At 26.5% G+C, this 27,583-nt stretch overlaps 3 protein-coding genes across 5 annotated transcripts in view; 2 read left to right on the top strand and 1 right to left on the bottom strand.

Moving 5' to 3' along the window:
* Positions 1-16,827, top strand: part of LOC107165700 (uncharacterized) — a 206,187-nt gene extending 189,360 nt beyond the window's left edge. For both annotated transcript variants that reach the window (XM_089219355.1, XM_089219354.1), the window contains 10 exons: positions 6,975-7,103; positions 7,179-7,315; positions 7,393-7,561; positions 7,955-8,071; positions 8,167-8,291; positions 8,367-8,548; positions 11,728-11,883; positions 12,023-12,311; positions 14,563-14,707; positions 14,791-16,827. In XM_089219355.1, the coding sequence (XP_089075481.1) occupies positions 6,975-7,103; positions 7,179-7,315; positions 7,393-7,561; positions 7,955-8,071; positions 8,167-8,291; positions 8,367-8,548; positions 11,728-11,883; positions 12,023-12,311; positions 14,563-14,707; positions 14,791-14,980 (1,639 nt within the window). In that variant the 3' untranslated portion in view covers positions 14,981-16,827. The remainder of the gene's footprint in view (positions 1-6,974; positions 7,104-7,178; positions 7,316-7,392; positions 7,562-7,954; positions 8,072-8,166; positions 8,292-8,366; positions 8,549-11,727; positions 11,884-12,022; positions 12,312-14,562; positions 14,708-14,790) is intronic.
* Positions 16,828-18,402: 1,575 nt separating this feature from the next.
* Positions 18,403-23,686, top strand: LOC107170306 (UDP-glucosyltransferase 2-like). 2 transcript variants are annotated; one of them, XM_089219358.1, is made up of 4 exons: positions 18,403-19,338; positions 19,962-20,181; positions 20,253-20,390; positions 20,548-20,802. In XM_089219358.1, the coding sequence occupies exons 1-4, from the start codon at positions 18,511-18,513 to the stop codon at positions 20,664-20,666; spliced, it is 1,305 nt and encodes a 434-aa protein (XP_089075484.1). In that variant the 5' UTR covers positions 18,403-18,510; the 3' UTR covers positions 20,667-20,802. The 2 variants fall into 2 exon arrangements, with proteins under 2 accessions (XP_089075484.1, XP_089075483.1); XM_089219357.1 differs by having other exon boundaries at positions 18,404-19,338; positions 20,253-20,472; positions 20,548-23,686.
* On the bottom strand, positions 22,983-27,571 carry LOC107170305 (UDP-glucosyltransferase 2-like). The gene is made up of 4 exons (XM_089219359.1): positions 26,557-27,571; positions 23,681-23,900; positions 23,404-23,623; positions 22,983-23,337 (listed from the first exon to the last, which is right to left on the bottom strand). Exons 1-4 carry the CDS (start codon positions 27,382-27,384, stop codon positions 23,052-23,054), a joined length of 1,554 nt encoding a protein of 517 aa, XP_089075485.1. The 5' UTR covers positions 27,385-27,571; the 3' UTR covers positions 22,983-23,051.
* Positions 27,572-27,583: the final 12 nt, after the last annotated feature.

The raw sequence follows: 27,583 nt of genomic DNA, 5'->3' as shown, positions 1-27,583 counted from the left end.
TTGTAATTTTTTCTAACTTACAAAATATATGCTTTAATTATAGCCTTATATTTTGATCAAAAATTAAAAAATTAAAATCTATCATACATATTTGATAAAACCATGTTATTTCGTAATGATTTATATGTATATACATTAATATTAACCTAACCTATGTTTTTTAGTTAAGTAAAATAAGGAATGTGAGATGGATGTAATGAGGATTTGTTAATGTTAACGACTGTAACAACTGACGAGATCTTATTGAATAACCTAACCTAACCTAACTGATATGTAATTTTTATTTAGTATTACTTGTTACATTTTCTAAATCCCAGTTTTCAGAAGAAATTTGTTCTGTTTTTTCATCACTAGACCGGTATGCTTATATTATTTTGCAATGTACTCACTAGACTGTATAATATATTTTATATATCTTTATTTTAAATTACAGTAAAAAATGCTATGTACAAAATATATAAATATTGGAAAAAAATACTGTCGCAAACACTAATGACTAATTATAGGCCCTGTAAGAGATTATTGGTCCTGACTGCTAACCAGAAATCATTATATTATTTCTCAAGACATTAAATTTAGAAAAAATCATATGAAAATAAAATAAAATTAAGCCACTAATAATGTAAAAAAAAAAAATGTATAAATTTCTAAATGGCCTATGTTGCCGACGCTATAACGATCAATAAATAATTACAGGCATCCATAATTCACCAATTAGAAGATTATTACTTAATATTTTTATTTATAACAATTAATTTGTTTTTACATTAAACAATGAACGTGATTATCCAAACAGCCACAGACAAAGATGTGGCATATTAACAAACTGACGATCACATATTTAAAATTGTATATTATAATTTTTTTTAAATTTCTAGTGGCCAATGGTTTTATATATCAAACATTACACTACCATGTGTTATGTGTATTATCTCATTAATAATTATTAATATTATCATTCACTATGTCATAGCAATGATAGTCTTCCTAAAAAATTTAAAAGTCTATCACAAAGCACAATCGAGAAAATAATATCAGAAGCAAGATCATACGATGCATACGGAAAGTTAACGAACCGAGTAAAAAGTGTTTCCAGTTCCGGAACTCTGAAAAACTTGCATTCAGATTGCAATTTTTCAAAATGGCAAGATAAAGATGTTTTTTTTTTTTTTGTTACAATATACACCTTACGTTAGACTTTTTATTTAATAAAATGTCCAATTATAACCAATATTTATATCAATGCTATTTTGTTTTCAGTACTATTTTGAAATATATTTTGTAAAATATATATTTTCAATAGATATTACCTGCTCATATTGCACACTGTATCCATATGCAATTTAAACTTTGAGGATTCTAAAATAAAACTAAAAATCATATTTTTCTGTAGAAACAAATAATTTAATTTCTAATAAAAAATACGAGTATACCAAGAAATGGAAAAAATAATAACAGTTCACATATCTGAGTCGCAAAACAGCAGGGAACAAACTAATAAAAATACACAAACTGAATATAAAAACGGACAAACAAGCAATAGTATTAAAGCACGCAAAGAAAAAAAAACCGAATTTATCAATAACATAGATGAACTACTATGACCAGCAAGACAAGCATATAACAATCAAAAGGATATTATACTACTACAGTTTGAAAAATGTAAACACCTAATCGAAAATATCCCCAGGAAAGGCTATTCATCCCCACTAGAAGTCATAACACAATATGGCATTAACGACATGCTAATGATTGAAACTCTGGAATTAATAAGACCCAATCTAAAATCTGTATGTACTAAAAATAATAACACCACACGAATAACAAACAAAATTTTAAAGGAAGCCTATATCAACGAAATGGAAACTGAAATTTCATCGGAAAACTACTAAAACAATACAACACATTCACGGTCTATTATTTGCCGAAGCAACACAAATTCTCCAATTAATATAAGATTTCAACACTAATAACTAAAATTTTATTTACACCTATATAATAAATGTATATAAATTATAATTCAAATGCCTTTCGTATAAAAATCTTACCAGGAAACTGCATTGAATTTTGAAGCAATTTGACCTAAGGACAAAAATTGTTTTAAAGATAATATTAAGGTATATATAAAAAAGCTAAAAACGCTGATATATCATGCGAAGAACGATAACACCTAATATAACACGGTTATACAAATAAAGCTCATCTAGGATTTGGATTTCTCCAAATTACAGTAGTTCTTTGTATTTTTCTCTAGGTTGTTCTATTTTAGAATATGGTTTCGTCATGTTGAACTTTCGTCTTACAACTAAATAAAATATTGAGTTATGGTTTCGTATGATTTGGATGTATCCAATATTTCTTAAACCTACAAATGACAGATTTAATTAGAATAGTTAAATAACTTGAGTTTTGTACTTGACCAGTATAACTAGAAAACAGTAATAATATTTTAATAAATAATTATCGTATATAAACTAAAAAATGTAAGTACATTCTAGATTTAGAATAACTATAAAAATCTTTTTTCAAAGAGTGACGAAAGTGTTTGAAATATTATGTATAATTGGCACCTGTGTCACAATACTCAATAGTCAGTTCTCAGTACCTATTTATTACAATGGATATTAGGATTACAAATTTATAATTTAATCTAAACGTTCTAACGTATTAATTTTTATACAATATATTGACCGTAACCATATCAGGTCAATATATCGAATATCGCAGCAATGAAGAATTTTTCCGATGTCAAGATCCAGTTGTCATTTATGCTCCAGGATTTTGAATCACGAACAAAAGGCGTTGTTTAAGCAAGGTTCTCCACACATTATTTCAGTGACAACGTCAGATCTTGCCATACACCACCTAAATTAGAGCTCCAGTTGGCTAATATTAATTTTGAGCCGTTCTAATCCCAAACCAAATGGGATGTTTTTTAGGACAAGTTTAAATTAAAAAAATTATACCTGTAAACAATAATATGGCTATACTGCTGCCATAATTTTATGTAGATCTACACGAATAAATGTTTTTGTCGTGTTATTTAATTAGGTTTTATTTGACAGGTTTCATCCTATATAATAAACATTTACTTGAGATTTTTCAATTACTTTTATACTCATTTATTTTTTCAGCACAACCGAATTTCTGACTGTGAAGGTTTAAAAATTCACATATTTTAAAATAAAAACAAACATACTATAAAAACCAAAACAAAAATATCAATATTAGATTTTTCTAGCTAATATAATACAATATATCACCACGTGCGTGTTAGTTTTACACTGAAAAGTTTTTAGAAAAACTTTTCAAGATAACTTTGGGAACACCGATAGATGTCTCCATAACTGAATTCTTCTTTCCTCACAACCTTAAAAAGTTTTAATTTCATTCAAACATCTAAAATATTACCAACGGAAACATAACTATTCTTCTAAAATATTTCTTAAACAGAATTTTATTACAAAATTATTATTAGAATGTCACATGTAACTCCCTTAGGAGTAATAAGATAATGTAAACAACATATCCGTGAAATAAGGAATATGTATTAGAGAATGAAACCAAATGTAATAAATTTGTCTAACGATTCAATAATTATTTATAATTAAAATTTAATTTAATCCCAAAAATAAATATTAAGGTACCTAATCAAAAAATGTATAACATAACTTTAATATATATATATATATATATATATATAAATATAAATAAAATATGTGTTTGGTTGAACAATTTTGAAATACATTTTCAATAAATTAAATTTGAATGTAATTGAATTAGAATATATATTAATAAATTTGTCAAAGCATAAAAATAAATTTTAAATATATATTTTTAACTGTACATTTACCCTCGGAAACATAGTCCATTGAGCTTAAAGTGAAAATTATTAATTACATATTTGTGTGGTTGCTAAATCTAAGTGTTAGTAAAATGTTGGTTTGAAGCTTGTCAACATTTTATACTACAAGAATACCTAAAATCATTAATCTTTATCATGAAAAAGAAATGGATAAAGATTGTTCAAAGATCACATATAGATTTATGGAAATACATTTATGAATGCTAAATTTGTCATTGTCATTTATAAAATGTGTCTATAAGTACATACCAATATTTATAATTTTTATAATGTATGTATAAAATAAAATAGTTTAACTGCCTTTTAAAAGTAGTTTAACATTTTTGATCAATTTGGTTTTTTACCTAACCTATTTTCTGAATACGGAATCATTAGTTATTTAACTTTGTCTCGAGAACCATAACTCAGTACCAGTATTGGCAATATCAAAATGTTCTTGTTCTCTATAGGTACTCAAACAAAATATACCAATTAACAATGTATATTATATTTGTAATATTTTTGGGAGTGAAGTCTGGTAGTGTAATATAAAATAATGATATGAATAAAGCAATAATCTAATGGGACAATTTGTCGAACGTAACCTCGGAAAAGAATAGTGAAGTTATATTTATTATAAAATTTTAAAGATCGTCATTAAATTTATAGGAAATGGTTTTAGACGTATCTACGTAATAAAGAATGATTATAATTTGTCGTTATTTTGCTTGATTCCTCATATTTATGAAATTTTTATAAAACCTAAATTTATGACGACCGTCATAAATGGTAAAAAAAACATTTAGAAAATTTTGTATTAGGTTTCACGTTTAAATTATGCTTAACGAGATAGTTATAAAAGTAAATAGGTTTTGAAACATATTACGATGAATATTCTAAATGCGTAAGAGTGGATTTCAGAATTATTTTAAAATTAATAATTTAATTCACTAAAATCAATAAATTTCATTTTATTCAGATTTTTAATGTTTATAGGAAAAAATTGTGAAACCGTTTATCCTTTTTATATCTGACACTGTTTTTTCAGACACGATGAACTTTATCCCAGTCGATGCTTGAAATTTGAAAGCAATAACAACCCCTCAACGTAATTGAATATTTTCTATTATGTAACCAACACACGTTTTATCTTTGGGTACTTTATGAGGTAGGAGCTGATACCGAAATCCTAATCGACGATCTGAATTGTAATGACGTTTTGAAGGTTATTTAATTAAATTGATTTTTGAAACCCATATTATACGAATTATTATTGTAACTGTATATAGTTATGACTTATGAATCAGTTGTCCGGAAATAGATACATTTGAAGATACAACGGTTAAGAAAAATAACATTTTACCACAACTGGTCTCGTTCTGATTCTCGTAAACTAAAATAATTTTAATATATTTTATATAATGATGCATATCAACAACAGCTAAAGTGTCACTAATGGGTGACTACTTTAATCACGTATTTCTCGCCTGTTGTGTTACTTTTCTCGCATATGCTTATTGTGCTAAATTGTACAGATTGCAATATTACATGATAAAAATAAAAATAATAAATATAGTTTATTAGTGTGATTGGTGTGTATTAGCAAATCATGAAAGACCACAAAGTCCTTGTTAGGTGTACGATATAAAAAATAAATTATGATTAAAATCTTTGTATCATTTAATATGTATTCTTAATCAAAACGGCAATAGATTTAGTTTCCAACCACGTAAAAAAATTTAAAATGAAGAATAATGAATTAAACAATATTTTTTAAATTATTGTATTTGGTTTAAACTATTAAAATATTCAACCTTAAATTTAAAGGCACGCGAAAGAAATATAAAAGTTAGGGAGAGGGGGAAGTAAAAATCTCTGATAGTGCGAAGCATAATATATTTTTTTTGTTTTCATAAATGATAAAACAATTAATTTTTAATAAAGGACCTTGCTTTAAACTGATACATTTGTAGCTAGGAGATATAATATCTTGAAAATTAAGTTCATCATGTGGTGCATGTTCTTCACATTTAATACAATAGTTGATAAGTGTATACTAAAACCACACAGTAATATTATACCTATACCTAATGTTAAGTAAATAAAAAGAAATGTCTCGACCGAAAAGTCACTTTTGATATTACGTGAATATTTTGGCACTGTAATTTGTATTGTTTAAAACCGTCGGGGTTTTCATAGAAATATACACGACAGGTCGTAAAACATCGAATAAAGAGATTGATATGTGATGATGTTTTAGTTGCTCAGAAAAGGAAGAGTCACAGAAAACTAATGTAGACATCGGACGTTGACAAACATGAGATAGCTAGTGCCTAGTGGACCTATCACGGGTTCTATAATGTAAGCTTACAATTTTCACGAGAAATTGTGACTCTTCCGGTTGAAAAGCTTTTACCGGCTGACAGGTCATTAACAGACGGTTATTCTCCGATAAAAACGTTTTCCGGAGATTTTTCTTCATCGTATTTTTTCTTTAAAAAAAAAAAAAAATGGAATTTTAAGTTTATTCAATTTAATACGGAAATGTATTGATTGTCATATCTAACACTTCTAAAGGAGTTGAAACATTCTACACAATATTTTATTTAGGCAGTTTTGAATTAGAGTATATTTATGCGTGAATATATAATATTATAATATTTTATCTATAGGTATCTACATATATATTATAAAGGGGGTAGGTAAATTGTATCACAATATGTTACTAAAAAAATAATTGTGCCTATATATTAAATGATAATAACTATCGGCCAAATAATTTTCGACTTCTTTATTAATTATTTCAATGTCAATAGTTTGTTAGTTATATTGATCTAAATAATTTTTAGAATTGTTTTTTTCATATAAAAACTTCTTTATTAAGAAATCAAGGTTATATTAAAATTTAATCATATATTAGTGAATTAACAGTGCAGCGAGCATGCATACCTATTAATTGATTAATTAATTGATTGGTGAGAAAAGATAGGTATAGGTTCTTATTTTTTTTTATTCAATCGTGAACTTATATCTACGGTTCAATGTTTTCTAAATTTTATTTTGGTTGTTCCTAATAATAGGCACATGTTTAAAATATTACTATATTATTGTATGTCCCATAATATTTTAGTCATTGTGGAGCACATTATATAAGCGTTTACCAAGGACCGACATCCAACAGTCCTTTGCTGACTACGATTTGTGACAAGAGCAAGAAAGATCACACTTTTCCCGGGCCAAACGTGCTGCTTGAGTTCAGGTAAAATTTTGTGAAAATCATATATTTATTGTAGGTACTTAGGAATTTTTAATATCTATCTAAAACTATTTGTAGGGCTGGAGCCTCGATTCCGCCGTACGACTACACTGGCTTCGTGGCTACTATCGAATTCATCGATGACGTGAGTACGCAACCAGCTAGTACTGCGGCCACTTTGGAAATATCTTCGTATCCAGCCATCGCTGTTCAAAGTAAAAACAAAAACAATTTCAAATCAGTAAAATATAACATGAATATAGTGTTAATCCGTCGATGATTTTGACTGTAGGAAACTTAAGGAACGACCAATCTTGTGAGATGACAATCAAATCGGCTGACATCAAGTCTGGACATTTCGATTTACGTGGAATGCAAAATTGGAAAACAAATTGCACTATTCGTTTCGAAGGGAGTGAACTGGAAATAGTGCACATATCCTTGTTTAACTACGTGCTTAAGTAAGTGTGATAATTATATAAAATCAAAATAAACATAAGACGTAATTTTCTTAAAATTATGCATAAAATTAATAATAATATTATAATATAATGATTATTATTTAAATAAATAAGCATCGGCGTCTATGGTCGAAAAATATATTAATGAAATTTTGAATTTTGATTATTTGTTTTATTATATACTAATGCATTCAACCCGAACGTTATACGAAATAATTTAATTGTAGATCCTTTACAAAACAAACAATACTTTATTGATTTTTAGTTTATAATATAATAATAATTAAAATTAGAAACATAAAATAAAGATTTAAAGGTTATCTATCATATGAACAATTATTAACAAAATTTTGTATTTACAAATAATTAGTATGATATTTTAAATTATTTTAGAGCCAGTTCTTGTCAATCATTTATTGAAATTTACGATGGACCCGTTATAAAGTCAAAAGATAAAACTAAACGTTTGTGCAGTCCCGTAGAGAATCATGCTAGGGATACAAATGGCATGTAAGTCTGACAATGAAAAGTTTATTAAAGAACTAGATGAAAAATTGTTGCGTTTTTTTATTTCGATCAATTTTATCGTTTTGTTTCACTTACAGGTTTCGTGAAAGACAAATGTTTGTTTCGTCGGGGAATCATATGACGCTCTTCGTACGCAGATTAATGGCAAACGATCAAAATGAAGAGACCGAATTTTTGGACGGTGCCTACAGTTTCTTTAATGGTTAATTCTTGTCACAATAATACTTGAATTTATACCCATTTTGGTATTAATTTTTATATTCAATGACATGTTTAGTATTAGAAAGAGGAACATTGCAACCGGACACATTATGTGATGTTAACTACAATGGCCGGAGCAGTTCATCTAGAGGGAAATTGAAACATCCAGGAACCGAACAAATATTTTGGAATGTTGAAGGACAATTGAGGTGTTCCCAAAATCTCATTCCAGCTACCAATCAAAGCATAAGCATCAAAGTAATCATTGTTTTATATTATCCATATTTTAAGAAATATTATGCATATTTAGTGAATAAACGTAAATTAATTTATGCTAACAATCATTAATTTATTTAAAATTTGTATTTACAATAAATACTTAACTTGTAATACATTTTTTATAATATTAAATACTTACTATGAGCTAAGAAAAATAATTATTTTTAAAAGTATCATTTAATAAATCTACAACTATTAAATCTAAGTTAAATCTCTATACTCCTTAAATATTACCGTGGTTAGACGTTAGACTAAGTGACTAGTTTATTTAGGATGTTCCGAAATGCCATTTATAAATCAAAGTTTCAACTGAAACCACAAATAAATTATAAAAGCTGTATATAAGCTTAAAAGTTAATAATTACTCGCTTGCCGTACCAAATGAATTTTATTTTATACTAAAATTATAGTTTATGTTTGTATTTAAAAATCAATAGTTATTCCGCTTTATAAAACAGATGATATAAGAAGTTGTAATAATTATTGACCAATCACACTTACATTGACTATAGCTAAGCTTCTAGAAAAATGTATTAAAACCAGACTTATTAACTTCCTAAATGAACATACATTTTTTAACGATAATCAATTTGGTTTCAGGAATAATTTATCTACAAATGATGCATTATATTGTGCTACTAAATTTATTTATGACAATCTTGATTTAAAAAAGCATGTTGTTGGTATATTTTTAGACTTGAAAAAAGCTTTTGATTCTGTAGATCATAATTTATTGTTAAAAAAACTTGAATACTGTGGAATAAGAGGAATTCCATTAAAACTATTAGAATCATTTATTAGTAGTAATAGACACCAAAAGTTTAAAATTAATGATGTTTATAGTGATGACTTATTAGTTAATTATTCTGTACCTCGAGGAACTGTTCTTGGGCCGCTACTTTTTATAATATACATTAATGGTTTGCTTAGCCAAAATTTAGGAGGTATGGTTTTGTGTTTTGCTGATGACACGGTTTTCTTTGTTAGTAACACTTGTCTACATAAACTAAAACATGAAGCCAATATAGGTATTAATTTGATTAAGAATTGGCTGAATAATAATTCATTACAACTTAATTTTATCAAATCCAACTTCATACATTTTAGAATAAAAAATAATAATCATTACTGTAAAAAATAAGTACATAATTGCGTATGCCCTATAATAAATAAAACATCCTCTGGTATACATTTTGTTGAACTCTTAAAATGGAATAACCATATAGATAAGTTAATAAAGTCAGTTCGAAAATTCTTTTACGTATTTAAATGTTTGAAAAATATATTAACTGATAACGTTGAAACAATAATTTATAAATCTCTAGTTCAATCAGTATTGTCTTATGGTATAGCATTTTGGGGTAACGCCTATCAAACTCATATTAATAGATTAACTACAACATTAAATTGTCTTGTAAAATATATCTTCAATAAGTCAAAACTCTTTCCAACAACTTTATTATTTAATGAATGTAAAATCTTAAATATTAAGTCTCTTCATATAATGCATCTTTTTGCGGTTATTTTTGAATATATTAGGTAACACAATTAGTACTCCTACACATAAATATAACACACGATTTGTTAAGGATATTAATTTAACCCTGCCTAAATTAAGAACTACTTTTTGTCAATCGGGACCATATTTTGTGTTTATTAATTTTTGTCTTAAATATAAAATTTGCATTCATGAATTTAATAATTTTATACAATTAAAAAGAAAACTTATGTCTTTAGATTTAAATACCTTACATTGATTAGAATTGCTTATAGTTTATATTTTATTTTTAATAATTGTAATGTAACTTCACTATTACTTTCTTATTTATATATGTTCTTATTATGTTTATTTAATTTTGTAATTGCATGAACTCTCACCTCCAGCACAGCCTTTGGCTTTGGAGGTGATCCGACAAAAATTTGTTAATTAGTAATTTATCTTGTATATATTGTTTTTTGGAGAATTAATAAATATTATTATTATTATTATTTAAAGACAAGTGCAAAGAAAAAATTATATCAAATACAAAAACTGTATAGTATACGTTCATATTACTTCGCTCATCTCAATTTTTTTACTTTACATGAATAAGTATGATTGCAAATCTTAAAATATTTTTAAGAGGAAATTATAACAATGGATTATGTTTTAAAATCTAGATATAAATAATTTAAAATTCATATATTTTAGAGAGATTTACAAACCTAGTTATTTATGGCTGAATTTAGAGTTTTTTTTTTTTTTTTTTTTTTTAATTTTAGCAAAAAATAAAACACTGATTTTATAAAGTATTTCGCTTTAGAATATTTTAAGTTTTGTCCAATATTTATACCTTTTGAAAATATATAACATATAACTTCCGCCTAAATGTATAAACAAGCTACGAATACGAAAAGCACAAGTATGATATAGGAAAATATAATGGTATTAAAACTGTTTGATCAGTAATAGTCGTTTACATGTACATTAAACTTGAAGCGTTTATAATACATAAAATGCATTAAGTCGATACTATATTAAGATCAAGAACTATTATTTAAGAATTTATAACACATAGGTACATTACATATTATATACTGTTTAATGCAAAACGTTATTTCTGTTTTCAATGAATTTTCATCAGTAAAATAGTAAACCATCTGTTGAATACTATCGATGAAAAATTTTTATAGAACTTACTTTGTAGTAAACTATAATGACGTTATAATGTTGAAAATTATTTATCAATATATAGTTCAATATAAGTTTTAGCAGGTATTCTACTATAATATAATATAATATAACATCATCATTGTGTAAAATAATACTATACTAAATACAATTCTATACAGAATAAATGTAAATATTCTTCTTTATTCTTTGATTTTGTTTCATTATTGTATAATGTACAATTATGTGTTTAATATAAATTACAATAAGTTATTTATCTATTAACGAGTTAGCAATAAATTATTGGGAGTAGGTTCATAATATTATAATTTCTTTGAAAAAATAATAGGTAGGTATATTAAAATTCCATTAATATAGATCATTTCATCATTTCATCTATTCACCAAATTATTCGACCAGATTACAATTATATTATTACTAATTTATTCTTTTATTTTTTTCTAAATTTGAATATTCTAACACCGCATATCTTAAATATTATTCGCAGGTCATATCGTTAAATAAGATGTCATCAGACCTGTGCTACACCGAATGTGGAGATGGCGGGTGTCGTTGTGTCAAAAACGCCACATCGGTTGTCGATCAGCTGTACATCATATCGACAAACGATGACATGTTATCGTGCATTTGTGGTGATTTTCAGGTAAGATTTTTGACGGATGAAACGGTGAACATAATATGTACACAATATTAAATATTTATTTTTATTTCCGGTGGCTGGATGTATAGGTACTGCATTATATTATAACATATTATGAATATCATGTTTCTGTGTGCATTAGGCCGAATGGTTACCAATCACCGTCAAATCGTGGTCACCCATCAAGTTGGTATACTCGGTATCAAAGTACAGTTGGTCCAACAAGGGGTTTGAATACTCGGCCGAGTATTCGTTCAAAGACGACATGGTATGCGGTTATCGAGTCATCAACCAACATACAGGCATACTCGAGTCGCCGATAATGATCAGAGAGAGTCCACTCAATTTCTATTACCACCAGGATTGTACATGGTTACTGGATTCAAATGTCGAACGTCACTTGACCATAGAAATGGGAAGTTCACAAAGTCGTGAGTATAAAATATGACGTGACAAACTCACCACAGTTGACGCATTAGTAGCAACATATTTAATCACGATTTTCTTACAACGACATAATTAAACCAATTAACTTTATATATATATATATATATATATATATGATATTGCAGCGAATTTTCAATTGGCATTTTCAGATATTATGTATGTGTTAATGTCAAAGACGATAATTATTGGAAAAAGAAGTCAATGACATATCGCCAATGCTCGAAATTAACTTACTTATGTATAATGTGTAGGAAAATGTGATTTAATAATCATTTACAGTATAGGTGTTCAATAAGTATCTAGAACTATAGATATTTTTGATTCCAATAAAAATGTTGAATTTTTATAAGAACCATAATACGCATATTTCAGAGTACATTTCATAACATTCTTCTTCTAAGGTCTCCGGCCCTTCCTCTTATTTTACAAGTTAAAAGTATCATTTTTTGATTTTCAAATGACTTAACGGCTTTTATGGATACATTTAACTTTAACTATCAAATCAACTGACTGTCAACAATAATGACCAAATAACATATAAACGATTTCAACATATCTCAATTTTCCGACAACTAAATACATTAACCGGCCAATGTCTTCATTTACTACCCTATCGACTCTGCCATAATAATGAAACATATTACATAACTGTTAAGAAATTTAGTTGAAAACTGAAAAACAATTTTTATTCTGTAATCTGTGGTATTTAAGTGCCATTTTTTATTAAATAATACTTAAAAATAGGATTTCGATTTAATATTTTAAATAGTTATTATTTTTTTAAGATAAAAATAGAGGGTTGACGATGGTTAAATAAACAATTCTTCGAAGTTCTAGGAAAAGGATAATAGAGTCATTGTTCTCTAATAAAACAAACACTAATTCTAGTAATAACCTTTGTTTTAAAACTTAAAGTTTATGAAGTAGAATTTAAACTTAACTGGAAAAACAATGGGTGAAACCGAGTATTAGATCGGTAAAAATCTTTTTGAACAATTAAGTTTTCTAAGAGCTTACAAAACACCTTTCTTCTTAGAATAATTAAATAAAAATCTCCCGTATTACAAGTTGGTCAGAAGGAAATCACAACAATAATGTTTTGAAATATTTTCAAAATTATATACAACTTCGTCCCACAGCCTACCCAACAAGAAATCGCTCACTTTATTATATTCCACCACACTCTACCTCGTATGGTAACAATCATCCTATTCACAAAATTCTCCAACAGTTCAACAAACTAGTTTAGTTTTTTACTACAATCTTAAGCTTTTATACTTCGTACCTTACATTTTGCGATTGCTAAACACATAACTAGTAATTATATTAGCCAAATACTTTATAGCGTAGAAATAATAAAATAAAAATAAAAACAAAAACAAAAACAAAAACAAAATAATATTTAGCCATTCAAGTATAAAATGATATATTATAATTTATTAATAAAACTATGTGTAATAATTTGCAAAATATATTATTATTACTTAATAATTACTATAATTTTTTTATTATTAATATTTATAATTATTTTTTATTATTTGCATGATGATTTTTTTAATAATTTATCATAACAATCACACTACAGGTTCAAAAAATTAATGTTCAATACTTACTGATTTATTATTTTTTTCAAATTTTATACACATAAAGTAAAATTTAAGATCATAAAAATAAAATACTTAAAACCTAGTTTTATGTTTTTACAACCTATACGAAACTTTTTGTCAAAATAATAAAATTACATTGGAATTTTGGTTGATAAATCAAGATTTAATTTTATAAAAATGTAATTACTGACTTATATAAGTTTTCAAAGTTAACGACAGAACAGTTTTAATGAAACTAAAAATGTCACCATCCTTAAAATTTTCTATGCAATATTTAATATTAATTAAATTTAAAAACTACAAAGTAATACAATCGTTTTCAGTGGCGTAGTCAGGGGTGGGATTATTACCCCCCTTTTAGAAATTCTTGATAGCCACTGGTCGTTTTATTAATATAATTATTATTTAATTCATGTAATAATAAATAAACTGTTAGAATTTAAATAGATTCGAATCAAAGTATACAAGCATTACAAGCTATAAATATTAATAAATCTGGGCTATACTCTAAATCTATGGTAAAACATCGTTTTGAATAGATTGAAAATAATTTCTTGGAAATATTGTACGAAATAAAAAGTAATAACAAAGAAAAATTACATGCAATAAAATATAATTTATGTCTTAGGTCCTTGCTCAGCATGGAATATAAGCATTCACGAGTATTCGGAAAGATCAGATGACAAAGCCGGTCCGATTTTATACACATTCTGCTCCAGAGAAAAAAATTCAACAAACACGCTCCCGTGGCAAATGAATATCGTGGTCATCAAGTATGCAATTTAAATAAAATTATAAAATATATTTTCAGCCAATTTCAAAACAAATCATTAAATATGATACTTTTGTACTTTAGGCTAAGAGCAATGACGCAGACTCCACCACAATACTACATCAAATGGAGATCAGATGTTGATCGTGCCCGACTGTCTGGATCGACGGCCCATACAGCCGCTGCCAGTGGATCACTTAAATTGGCAAACAATTGGACAATATTATTATTTACCATCATATTTCTTTACGTAAAACAAATGAAAAACAGTTGAATATTTGTATTATTGCCCATATAAATAAAGTGTTTTTTTACATACCTACGTAGACTTAAGTACTTAAGTGTTAAGGTTTCTACAAATAATTGGACTAGAAATTATTATTTCAGTTTTTGACTGTCAGTGTTTGATTGATTTCGTGCCAAATTCTTATGCAAATAATTCGATTTGTCATTTATGAGTTTATAGTTGTAGATAATCTGATATTTATTTCCTTAATATTTCCATATCATCTACTGAATGGTAAAATTAATTACAAAAACCTACTTATATCTATCATTTTCTGTTCGCATAATCATTAAACAACCGATACTCAGTAAAAATGTATGATATGTCATATGAATTATTTTTATTCTTAAACATTATTTAAAATTCTATTATATTCACGAATAAAATGATACATATTTATGTCACAACAATAATGTATAAAAGTACTGATAATTGGAGATCATACAACTTATTTGGAACTTATCCTAGTCTCAAAGATAGTATGATACCTAAAAGTATCTAATTATCAATTTAAAAGTTAATTCAATTAGTGTGCACCTACTGCACCTCCTATACCATTTTGTTGAATTTCTCAAAAAAATTTAATCAATATATTTTTTTCTAACTTTAAAAATTGATTGATCTGATAGTTTTGTTAATCTAGTTGACTATGCAAACTCTTTTAAAAGTACTAAATTATTTTTTAGAATATAAATAAAGCTTAAAACATCTACGTATCCAATTTATATTGGTTTTGTTTTCTCATAAATATGTTATGCATTCATTTTTATAAAGACAATGAGTTTAAGAGTTTAAGTTGACCTCTGTTTATATACTTACATAAAATAAAATACATTTTTATCATTTAAGTTAATGTGGAGAAATAAGAAAATAAAAGATATAGCAATATTTCAGATTTATACATTTTTTTTTAAACAACTTACTGTAAAATCATCTACGCTTTTCTGTCAGTTAAAATATTAAACCGATGTTTTATTTTCTATTTCAATGCAAAATGTTTAAGCTTTAGCCTTGAAGTGTCAAAAATTAAAATTATATCGATTTAAAGAAAAGATAAACACTTTTTATACTTAATATTTGTAAATACACGTGGGCATCTAAGTCTTCCTGTATTTTCAATTTGGAAAATGAAAAAATATGCTGCCCCATTGTAAATATTTAGGTATATTTGATGATGATAAATACATAATAATAATAATATTTATGATGTTAATAAACTAATTATAATATTAAATCTATTATTATTGACACATTGTTATAAGTTATAATAAATTGGCCATTTTAATTGAAGATTTCTAAAATATATAAAATGTTTAATGTACTGATAGGCGCATGTAGTAGTCAGAATAAAGTCCTATTAAAATAAAGTTGATGTCAGTTATTCAATAATTGCACGAGAAAAAAAGTATTGGCACTTGCTAATTTAATTAATCTACTTTTATTTGTGTATTAGTTAAAATATTAGTTATAAAATGGTTAGGTTAAAAAATATCATTTTTATGTTTGGATGAAATGATACTATGTAAATTATTTTAAATTAAATAATAATACTATTAAATAATTTTATATCCTCATTTATTGATTATTAGACAGTTTTTGATTGATCTGTTTTTGTTAAATATCTAATACAGTAATACAACACAATCCTATTAACGTATTATGACCATATATAATGTATATAATATAACTGTTGATAATTTTATATAGAAAATCATAGCAAAATGTTGATTGTTGGAAAATTGTTCAATACTGTTTGGAGCTAATTGACTAATATGTGCACTGTGCAGTGAATATATTGTTTATTAAATAATAAACGAATTTTTTTCGCCATAGTATTTTTGATTTATCATAATTATTTTTTGAATTTGTTTTAATATTTAGAAAAATGTACTCGTCTCAAGCACGTCTATTTTAAAAATTATAATTTATTTATTTAATAATTATACACCCCGGTGTAAATTGGTTAAAAGTTTTATGCTCTATCATAAAAGTATATAATATGTACGATATATTATCTAATCTATTGAGGTATACGAAACTATACGAGAAGGATTACATACAACTTATAATGAAGTCAATTAAAAAAAAAAAATAATATGATTTACATACAAATCATACAATTAATGATTTCTAAAATATAAATTATCAGGAATAAGCTTATTTCTAAACGTATTTCATACATTTTATAATATTCTTAAGTTCATAGGTACCTACATAAAATATGAAATTTATGATTTTAAGTTATTACAATTAACTCATATTATTAAGGTCTTATACTAATAATAAAATATACAATAGAATTGATTGCGAAAATTCAATAACTTATTTAAACAATAAGACAATTTTAATGTTTATTTTGTTAGTACAAAATTATATTGTTCCTCCTATAGTAGCTTTATGTAAATTTTATTTTGATGCATTATTAGACGCAGAATTTTTGGTTATTATAAAGTATATGCAATTCCCTGTAATGTATGTATTTATATTAATATAATATATATATGATAAATCATAACATACAAAAAACGATTCTGAGCGGAGACATAGAGTCTTTCAAGATTATTCCAATTTCCTTGATTAATATTTTTTTCCCCGACGTTTTTGAAATTCGCTAAGAACGAGCAGTCACACAACAATATACAATGTATTATACATAATATATTGCGATAAAAAAATGTCCAAGTCCTGTTGTTATAATAGTCCTGAAAACCAAAAGAAATATTCACCAAATACCAAAAGCCTGAATATAATTTTGAAACTATATTTGAATTTTTGATTCACTTTTAGAGATTTTTAAAAACGGACTTACGATTTATTGTATAATTTTAGTATAATAGTACCAAATCAATTTTTTTTTTTAATCGACTTTTACTGCAGTGTAACTAAAATAAATAAAATTAAAAATTAATTACCCACAAAAAGCAAACAAATCAAAAAATTGTTCAAAATTAAAATTTAATTCCTGGAAGTTATTTTTTGTACTTAGCGTAAATTCACGTTAAACAGCCTGCTTTCAACAGTCTTAAAAAAAAAAATTTAAGAAAATCTATGTTCTTGTTCAAATGCCGATGAATTAAATTATATTTAAAATTTTACCTAGCTAAAATTAATTACACACATAATATGGATAAAATATAAAATAAAAATATTTAAAATTTCGAAGCTAAGGCCTTAAGGGGAGTGTTGATGACGCCACCCTTCTCTCCTAACTCTAACCTAAAAGACTCCGCTATTCTAATGAGCGAAAGAAACTTGAATCATATCAAATAGAAATAAAATCTATTGCACTAAAATATTTTAAACTTTTACATGATACATTTTACATATTATAGTAGACTTTAAATAAAGTGGCGTTATCAGAAGTACTTATAGGTAATATTTACATAAAGACAATTATATGGTGATATATAATAAGTCAGTACCTATATAAACAGCACTTGAACGAATAAGCCACGAATAATTTTTACTTAAATATTATCTACTCTAACTTTTATTCAACTAAATCATAATAAATAAAAATGTCACACAAGTCAACAGTTTTAATTATAATTTTTTTATCATTCAATTGTTTGTGTATTCAACCGGGAAATGCTGCAAGAATATTAGCTATAGAGACGTTTGCAGGCAGGAGTCATTGGAATTTTATGAGCGCTGTTCTCCGAGCAATGACGGATAATGGACACAACGTTACTGTTTTCACACCATTCCCTGACGGTAATCGTGAAAATTATACGGAAATAGACATTTCTAGTATGTTTCCAATGAAACATATTGATATGGATATAGTGAGTAAGAGAGAAACATATAGCAATCAATTTAAGCCAATTCCATACCTGATGAAATTAGGTAGACTAAGTTGCGAGATATTGCACAAAAATGAGCAACTAAATGATTTTATGGCAAACAAATTACAAACCGATTTCGATGCAATTGTCATTGAACCTGGAATAGCGTCAGGTTGCTTATCATACGTGGGAGCAGATTCAAACTTGCCAGTGATTAACACGACTCCGATTCCAATAAATACTTATACGGAACGTATAACATATGGTGAAGTCCATAATCCAGCAACAGTTTCAACAATGTTATTTCGTTCCGCTGTTCCTAAGACGTTCGTTCAACGGTTGACTAATACACTTGTTTTCTTGTACACCAGTGTAATTGTCAGGTTTCAAGAATTCTTACTTCAATCATTCGATTCAAAACCTTATGAGTTAGCAACGATCAAACCTCCGTCATTGGTCTTTATGAACACTCATTTCATAAGCGATAAGCCTAGGCCAACTCCTTCAAACGTTGTAAATATCGGCGGCATTCATTTAAAACCACCTAAAAAAATACCTATGGTAATTATTTTATATATTATCATTTACTATGCAATCTAAAATAAAATAAACCTAACGATTATACGTCGTTGTATATTGATTAAAACTTAATTTTAATCAAAATAAAATAAAATATACATTTTTTACAATTTGAATCTTAAATGTACGAAACATAAACTTATATTATTCGAATAAATACATAAATAAAATATATATATTATTTTTTAAATAGATTCATTCTTTAAATAATAATGTTTTGTTATAAATCAATATGATTATTTAAAACATATGTAATTCAACAGCTTAGTAAGAAAAATAAGATTTTTGAGTATGCAAGTATGCTAGTAATTAAATTAATGAAAATATATTAATTTTAGTAAAAGAAATCAAATTTTATTATTTAAATGACAAATAATAAATTATCACTAAAACATAAAAACGTTGTACCTTATATGGTCAAAATATTGAAAATACCTAGCTTAATAAAATATTAAAATCAATTTTTTTTTTTAAATAATAGTCGTTTATTTTAAGTTGAACAAATTTAATTTTATATTTAAATGCACTCAGTAAATCCTTCATTTAACTAGATTATGAAGAAAAAAAAATTCAATTATTTTTGCTATGAAATCTATTGTTTTTAGGATATATTTGATTTCATTGAAAACTCGCCACATGGAGTTATTTTATTTACATTTGGTTCAACTATTGCAATGTCTTCAGTACCAAGCAATATTTTAAGCGCATTTAAAGAAGCATTTGCTGAACTTCCACAAAGAGTTTTATTAAAATACGAAGGCGAAATGAAAGATAAACCTAAAAATGTCATGACACGAAAATGGTTTCCTCAACGAGATGTTCTTTGTAAGATTTTTCATGAAAACATATTTTGATATAGATTGATAGTTTATTCATTTTTTTTTAACGATTTACAGTACACAAAAATGTTAAGCTCTTCGTCAGTCATGGTGGAATATCTGGATTATATGAAGCAGTAGACGCTGGAATTCCAGTCTTAGGATTTCCATTATTCGGTGATCAGTATAGAAACATAGATAATTTAGTTGAGGCAGGTATGGCTATATCTATGGAATTATATTCAATAACTAAAGACAATTTTTTAAAAAATGTATTAGATCTTGTGGACAACAAAAAGTAAGTATTTGTCAAAGACACACATTTAATGAAATCACCAGTATTATTACTTATTCATTTATTTTTTTTTTTTAGATACATTAACAATGCCAAAATTGCTTCAGAAATATTCAAAGACCGACCAATGTCACCAGAAAAGTCTGTCGTTTACTGGACAGAATATATTATTCGTCACAAAGGAGCACCACACCTAAAATCTCAAGCTCTTAATTTAACGTGGTATCAATACTTTTTATTAGATATAATTACTGTACTTCTTATGTTTATTTTCATTTCTGTACTAATTGTTCTAAAACTACTTAAATGTATTCGTACAATTTTCACAAATATATGTTCATCATTCTCTAAAATAAAATGTGATTGATGAATTTTATAGTTACCTATAATTAGTAATGAATAAATTAATTTTAACTTAATAATCTTACTGTACTTATATTGATTGTGTGCAAAATTGAACTAATTTACGTGGAACCAATACTTTATAAAAGGTGTAATCCCTATATTTTAGATTTAAACTTTCTTATATCTATACGAAAAATAACTTTGTAAAAACTAGAAACTTTAAGGAAGTTGCATTTTTTTTTCATGGTTAGAATAAAGGCTAATAAATCGCCTTATAATAGAAATCTTGAAATTTTCTAAAAAAAATTTTTTAATTTTACAATTTTAAAAATATTTAGAAATATTTTTACATTTTTTGAAGTATAGACATATTAGTTTATAGATAAAACGGAAAAACTGGTTTTTATCCAGAGATCGAGTCTCCCTCTACAGCTAATTATTGGTATATCCTCCGGTACACCACGAGTACAAAAAATATCATTCTAAAAGCACCAACTGAAATTTATTTTCATTTTGTTACGAGTTTCTACAGTTTTTATTGTTTGATTATTTTTTGGAATGCTATAGTTATTTATAATTAATTTTATTATTGTTTCACTCGTTTATAACTCTCATATCCAATATCTCATTAATTATAGGAAAATTGAAATTTTTATATTATTATAAACAATTTTTGTTTAAAAATATTGCTGGAAAATCTATCTTTTTTTTAATGTTTTTTTTTTTTTAATTTCATGGTTAAATTATATTTTAATCAATATTGTTTTGTACAATATTAAATATATATATGCATAATCAATGCAAATAATAGTATTCTATTCATTTTATATTGAATAAAAATGTTTATTGATTGTCAGGGCCGTATTTAGGGGGGAGTTAATTTGTAATTAAATTTGTATTTTGTATAATGATTAATGAGGTGTATTTTTTTTTTTGCCCCATGGTGTCAAATTCCTAAATACGGCCCTGTTGATTGGCCTCCCATCGAAATATTGGACCCAGGAAAAAATATCTAGCTACGCTACTGATCTGGTACCTAGTGATGCCAAACGATACTGGACTTTAACACATGCACTAGTGACTGTGGCCAACCACCACGCCACACCTGGTCTCATTTTCTATAACTTACTGAGATTGTGTTATATTTTATGTAAATAGTAAATTATAAAAAATTTTTGAATTTTAAAACTACAATTTGTCTGTTTTATTTATAAGCAACATAATAAAGTCTTCTTACACATTCTCAATTTTAATTCTTTTAAGCTCACTTCAATCCTCTATGGTTTACAGCGAAGTTTTCATACTATACAGAAGTTTTTATTTTGGAAATTTTTTAAATATTATATAATGTATTGTAAGCACGATGATACTAGATAATTAGTTACTCCATTTATCTTTCATTCTTTATTAATTTTAAAACTATTATTTGCAAATAAAAATTAATATGAATAATTGTATTAATATAAAAATATAAAATGATTTATTTGGAATATATAATATCATTGGTAGAGTCCAGATTTATATGTTTTTACATAATGATTATATGCAGTCTTATGAAAGTAAAAAATTTAGATAGCATAGTAGACAATATACATTAGTATAACCAATAGTGTCCGTAGCTTTGGTCTACGTCGACAAATTCCTTCCCTACTACAACCCAAGAATAGGAATAAGATTGTACATTCAGATAAAATCATTAAAAAGAACATAGTTTACGCAATATAGTTTATTATGCTTGTACAATAATAATAATGCCAAGTCTTATATTTACATATATTATAATATTGTGACTATTAAATATAATTCTCAGTAATATTCAAACCCCTATGACATTAACTAGTAGTACATTAAGTAGATATTTTAATTTTTAAGTGAGTTATGAACATTTTAAATTTTCATAATTTACATACCCATAACTCACTTAAAAATTAAAATATCGTAAAAAACCAACGAGAGAACACAGATAATGTTGCTACCTAAAAGTTTGATAATAGGTGGATTCACTCTGATATCAAAATTGACAATACCCTATTGAAACTAGCGAACGAACATTTCCTATGTCGTACGTGTGTAAGACGGAGACAACACATGCGGGTGCAACGTCCTCTTAATAGCATTTACAACACCAAATATATTTAGGATGACAACAGATAGTTTTAATAATAATGTACAAAAACAAAATCTTAGTATATTAAACTTTATATATAATGGCTTATTAATATTATAATAGTACTTATTTATTCTAACTTTGGTTTGGTAATTTGTGGATATTTTGAAAAGTAATAATAAATCATTTTTAAAAGTTTGTAAGTAATGAAAATAACAAAAGTTATAACAATCAATATAACAAAAATAACATCCAATAAAAGGTATTGGTACCACGTCAAATTAAGTGAGTGAGATTTTAAATGTGGTGCACCTTTATGACGAATTACGTACTCTGTCCAGTATACAACTGATTCTGCTGGTGACATCGGTCGGTCTTTAAATCTATCAGAAGCGATCTTAGCATTTTTCATGTATCTACAATAAATTAATATATTTATACGATTAATTTGGTATTTAATGTTTTTTAAAGTGCTAACATACTTTTCATTATTAATGAGTTCCAAAATATGTTTTAACAATTCATCTTTTTGTAACGTTAACAGATCCATAGAAATACCCATTCCTGCTTCAACTAAATTATCAACATTTCTAGGTTGATCGTAAAAGAGAGGGAATCCAAGAACAGGAACACTTGCATCCACAGCTTCATATACACCAGATATACCTCCGTGACTAATGAAGAGTTTTACATTTGGATGCACTAGACATCAAAATTATATTTACTATACTTAATAATATTTTAATAAAAATATCTTACTGAGTATATCACGCTGAGGAAACCATTTACTTGTCATTACATTTATTGGTTTATCTTTCATTTCTCCTTCATATTTCCACAATACCCTCTGAGGTACTTGTGCTAAAACTTCTTTAAATGCATTTTGAATATGGTCTGGTAAAGTTGACATTGATATGACTGAGCCGAACGTAAAATAGATTACTCCATGTGGTGAGTTCTCAATAAAGTCCAGTATATCCTTAAATAAATTAAATAAAAAGTGGTCAATTTTACTATTTAGAATTATATCATAAATCAACAATATATAATATTATTATCATGATATGTTTATACATAAATTATTTAAATAAATATAATGATTTATAAAGGCTAGGTACCTATAAAAAAAATAGTGCCTACATCAAAACATAATTTTCCTTGATTAGATTTGTATTTTTTTAAATACAAAATTGTTAGTAATATATAGAATTATAGAATAATAATGTTTAACTTCCACTTTCGAATAAAATGTTTTCCAACAATAATTCAAAATATTATTGATTTAATTATAATAAAAAAAAAATATATAGATTTAATTAAAATAAAAAATGCATTATTTTCTTATCCATTTTCATTATTTTTAGATTCTAATAGGCGTGGCGAATGTATTGAGTTTTTAATGATTAAATGATATGTATTTTTCTGTCTGTTTGACATCACCTTTTAGAACTACTAAAATACCCTTATTTTAAATTTTTATGATGATTTCTATAGTATCAAATTGGATCTAGTTTGGGGCCGTGGAAATATTTCCAATGCTTTTCAAAATGCTTTCTAATTTAAATTTAATTTCTAAAAATTAGGAAAAATAAATATATTACTCAAAACCTATTTCGGTTTTTTGTCGTAGTTCTAACTGCAGTACACTTGGAATGTGATTGAATAAGATGTTTTTGTGATAATATTCATTATTTGGTAATCCTATAATGAATGAGCTATACTTAATTTGTATAGTTGATCGTGTACTTTTTATTAGCATAGCTACCTACTTCTATTCCTTTTTTTACGTATGTATCTAAAAATAAAATAATAATAATATTTTATTTTTATATTAGATTTTTTATGATATCATGTATTTGAATTAATTATAAATAAGTATAGATCAACAAAAATCATATTTTGTATTTTTGTCTTACTAATAATTCTGATTAATATTTATATATGTATTGCGACTAATAAATTTCGAATTCGTCAATATAACCTACGTAAATTAATTAAGTTATCTAGTCCTGATTTACTTAGAAATATTATAAATTATTAAAAAAATTGTATATTTTCTATTAATTAATAGTCGAATTAAAACGAAAAAAGTTGTCAACGATGTATAATTAACTCCTGTGGAAAAATAAAATCTACAATGATTTGTGTTTTACAGTGAATAGCTATAATACCACAATAAATATCGTTATCTATTATTGTAAGTAGGTAGTTATAATGTGATTAAAACAAACCGAATCAATAGAATTTTGGAGAAAGATTTGGTTTTTTGTTAGTTGAAATTCGATTTCTTATATTATTATAAGTATACATTTGAAATATTCTGCACTGGCGCACTGCAGATGGATACCACCCACAGAAAAACAAAATTTGAAAATATGGTCTCGATGCTTCAGTAATATAATGACTGTATACAAACATCACGGAAGGTTGTACAGGTTGTACACGGTTCTTCATACAGTTTCGGTTCTCTATACTTGAGCAGAAACTCTGAGAAACTGCAGAATGTCAATAAGCTGTACGACAACAAAGCAGTATTTGTGAATCTTTAGACAAACGTTTTAGGAACACCGAAGTCAGCCATACAATTTGAATCCAATGGGGGATTAGGCATATGTCCAAGATAAGTATATATTCCAAAAAGATGACCATCGACAGCGGTACTAAGTATATTATATAGGCAAATTCAATTTGGTGGTCACATATGACATACAGTCCAACCAAACGGGTTCGATAAGGATCACATCGAAATTGGTATGAACGAAACCTTCCAAAATGTCTTTCAATCGTTCGTTTCCGTGAATAATATTGCAATAGAATCTCGCTATACCTGGACCTAACCACACAAGTCTTGATTGGATCGTTGAACACCTTCGTCATATCCGCCAAGTCTATCTCACGTTATTTTCGGTAAATAATGTCGATTTCTTGTATAGTTTTCACGGTTGACTTTTGTAACTGGTGTAAACACTGTGACATGATCGTCAACGATCATATAATACCGAGCTGAAAAAGTTCCAGTGGCTTTTGCCCACAATCGTTTCTACTGCTAAAATGTCTGAATTTTCCACTGGTTGCATCCGTGGTCCACAAAGTGTTGAAATTATTAAAAAATAGACAGCTAATATAACGCTCGAACAATGTAATCCATAATAATAAATATAAACTTCTCAGTTATTTAGATAACTACAGTATTAAAATTTTTTGTTGAAAAACATAAATAAATAAATGTATAAAATAATTAATATGTGATATTTAAATACTGATTTTCAACAAGTTAATTACATTTTTTTAATAAAACACTAAATTTATTATATAATAGATAAAATTAATATATTTTAGACACTTCTAACAAATTAACATATTATATTTGTATTGACTGTATGGGTATTAGAATATTACGTCATCTAAAGCCAAAGAGCAAATAATTTACAAGATTAAATATTTAACAGGAAATTATCATGTTTTCCTAAACATTAAACATACCTATTAAATCGATTTATCCCATTACTTATATTTGCTTACTATAACACTTAATAATAATTGCTTTATTGTTTTAACATTGTGGATATTGAATTCATAAAAGTATTTTATTAAATTTTATTCAAAATTAAATTTAAATTAATTTAGGTACTCACATTTGGAATGCTTCTCGGTGTTTTCAAATGTATTCCTCCAATTTGTATTACACTAGCAGGCATAGGTCTTGGTGCATCGGTAATATAATGTGTGTTCATGAATACTAACGACGGTTTCAGAGGTTCTACCAGATCATATGGTTGTGAATCAATTATTTTCAGTTCCATTTCTTTATACTTTAACATCAATAAACTAAAACCAAAAAGTACGAAATTTAAAAATCGTTGAGCAAATGTCTTAGGTATCGCATGATGAGCCATCAAGTGGGATACTGTTGCTGGATTTGAAACGTCTCCGAATACGGAATACTCCATGCTGGTGATCATTGGCGAGGGAATTATGTATATCACTGGCAAGCCCAGCTTGGAACCTATGTATGATGCACATTCTGATGCCAATACTTCAGTAATAATGATATCATAATTAATTGATTTTCCACCGTATAAGATTTCTCGCATATCCCGTTGTTCATAAGCAATATTGCAAAAGTTTCGAGTCATATTAATGAGTATTGATAACATCACAGATGGATTCTTAAATGTGCTAAACGCTACTTCAACGTCCATTGCGACCTTTGATGGTAGATCCAAATAGATTTCTGTATAGTTGGCCCGATTGCCGTCGGGGAATGGAGTAAATACGGAAACATTATGTCCAACGTCCGTTAAAGATCGGAGAACCGCACTCATAAAATTCCAATGGCTTTTACCAGCAACATTTTCTATTGCAAGGATTTGCAATGCATCGATAGATGCATATGTCATCGAAACGGTAAGAATACAAAACAACGTGTTCATCGTTATGGCTACTTTGAAAAGACTAAACATTATAAAAGCTAAAATATAAACGTGTTTAAAATTATTATTTTTGATGTTGCGATGTATAATTTTTCCTTTTCAGCTCTTAAACTCGTTAATTAGATTAGTTGTGAAATTATATAGGAAATGAACATGCCATAAAATTTAGTCTTTCGAGGTTATCGCAAATTAATATTATCTTGGAGATAATGTTGGACGAAAATAGTTT

This window comes from Diuraphis noxia, unplaced genomic scaffold (genome assembly GCF_037042655.1).
Source record: "Diuraphis noxia isolate RWA-SAM2 unplaced genomic scaffold, SU_Dnox_SAM2 contig0002, whole genome shotgun sequence".
Classification (NCBI taxonomy): Eukaryota; Metazoa; Arthropoda; class Insecta; order Hemiptera; family Aphididae; genus Diuraphis; species Diuraphis noxia.
The sequence above is the reverse complement of the archived record's forward strand: the minus strand, read 5'-3'. Positions and strand labels throughout refer to the sequence as shown.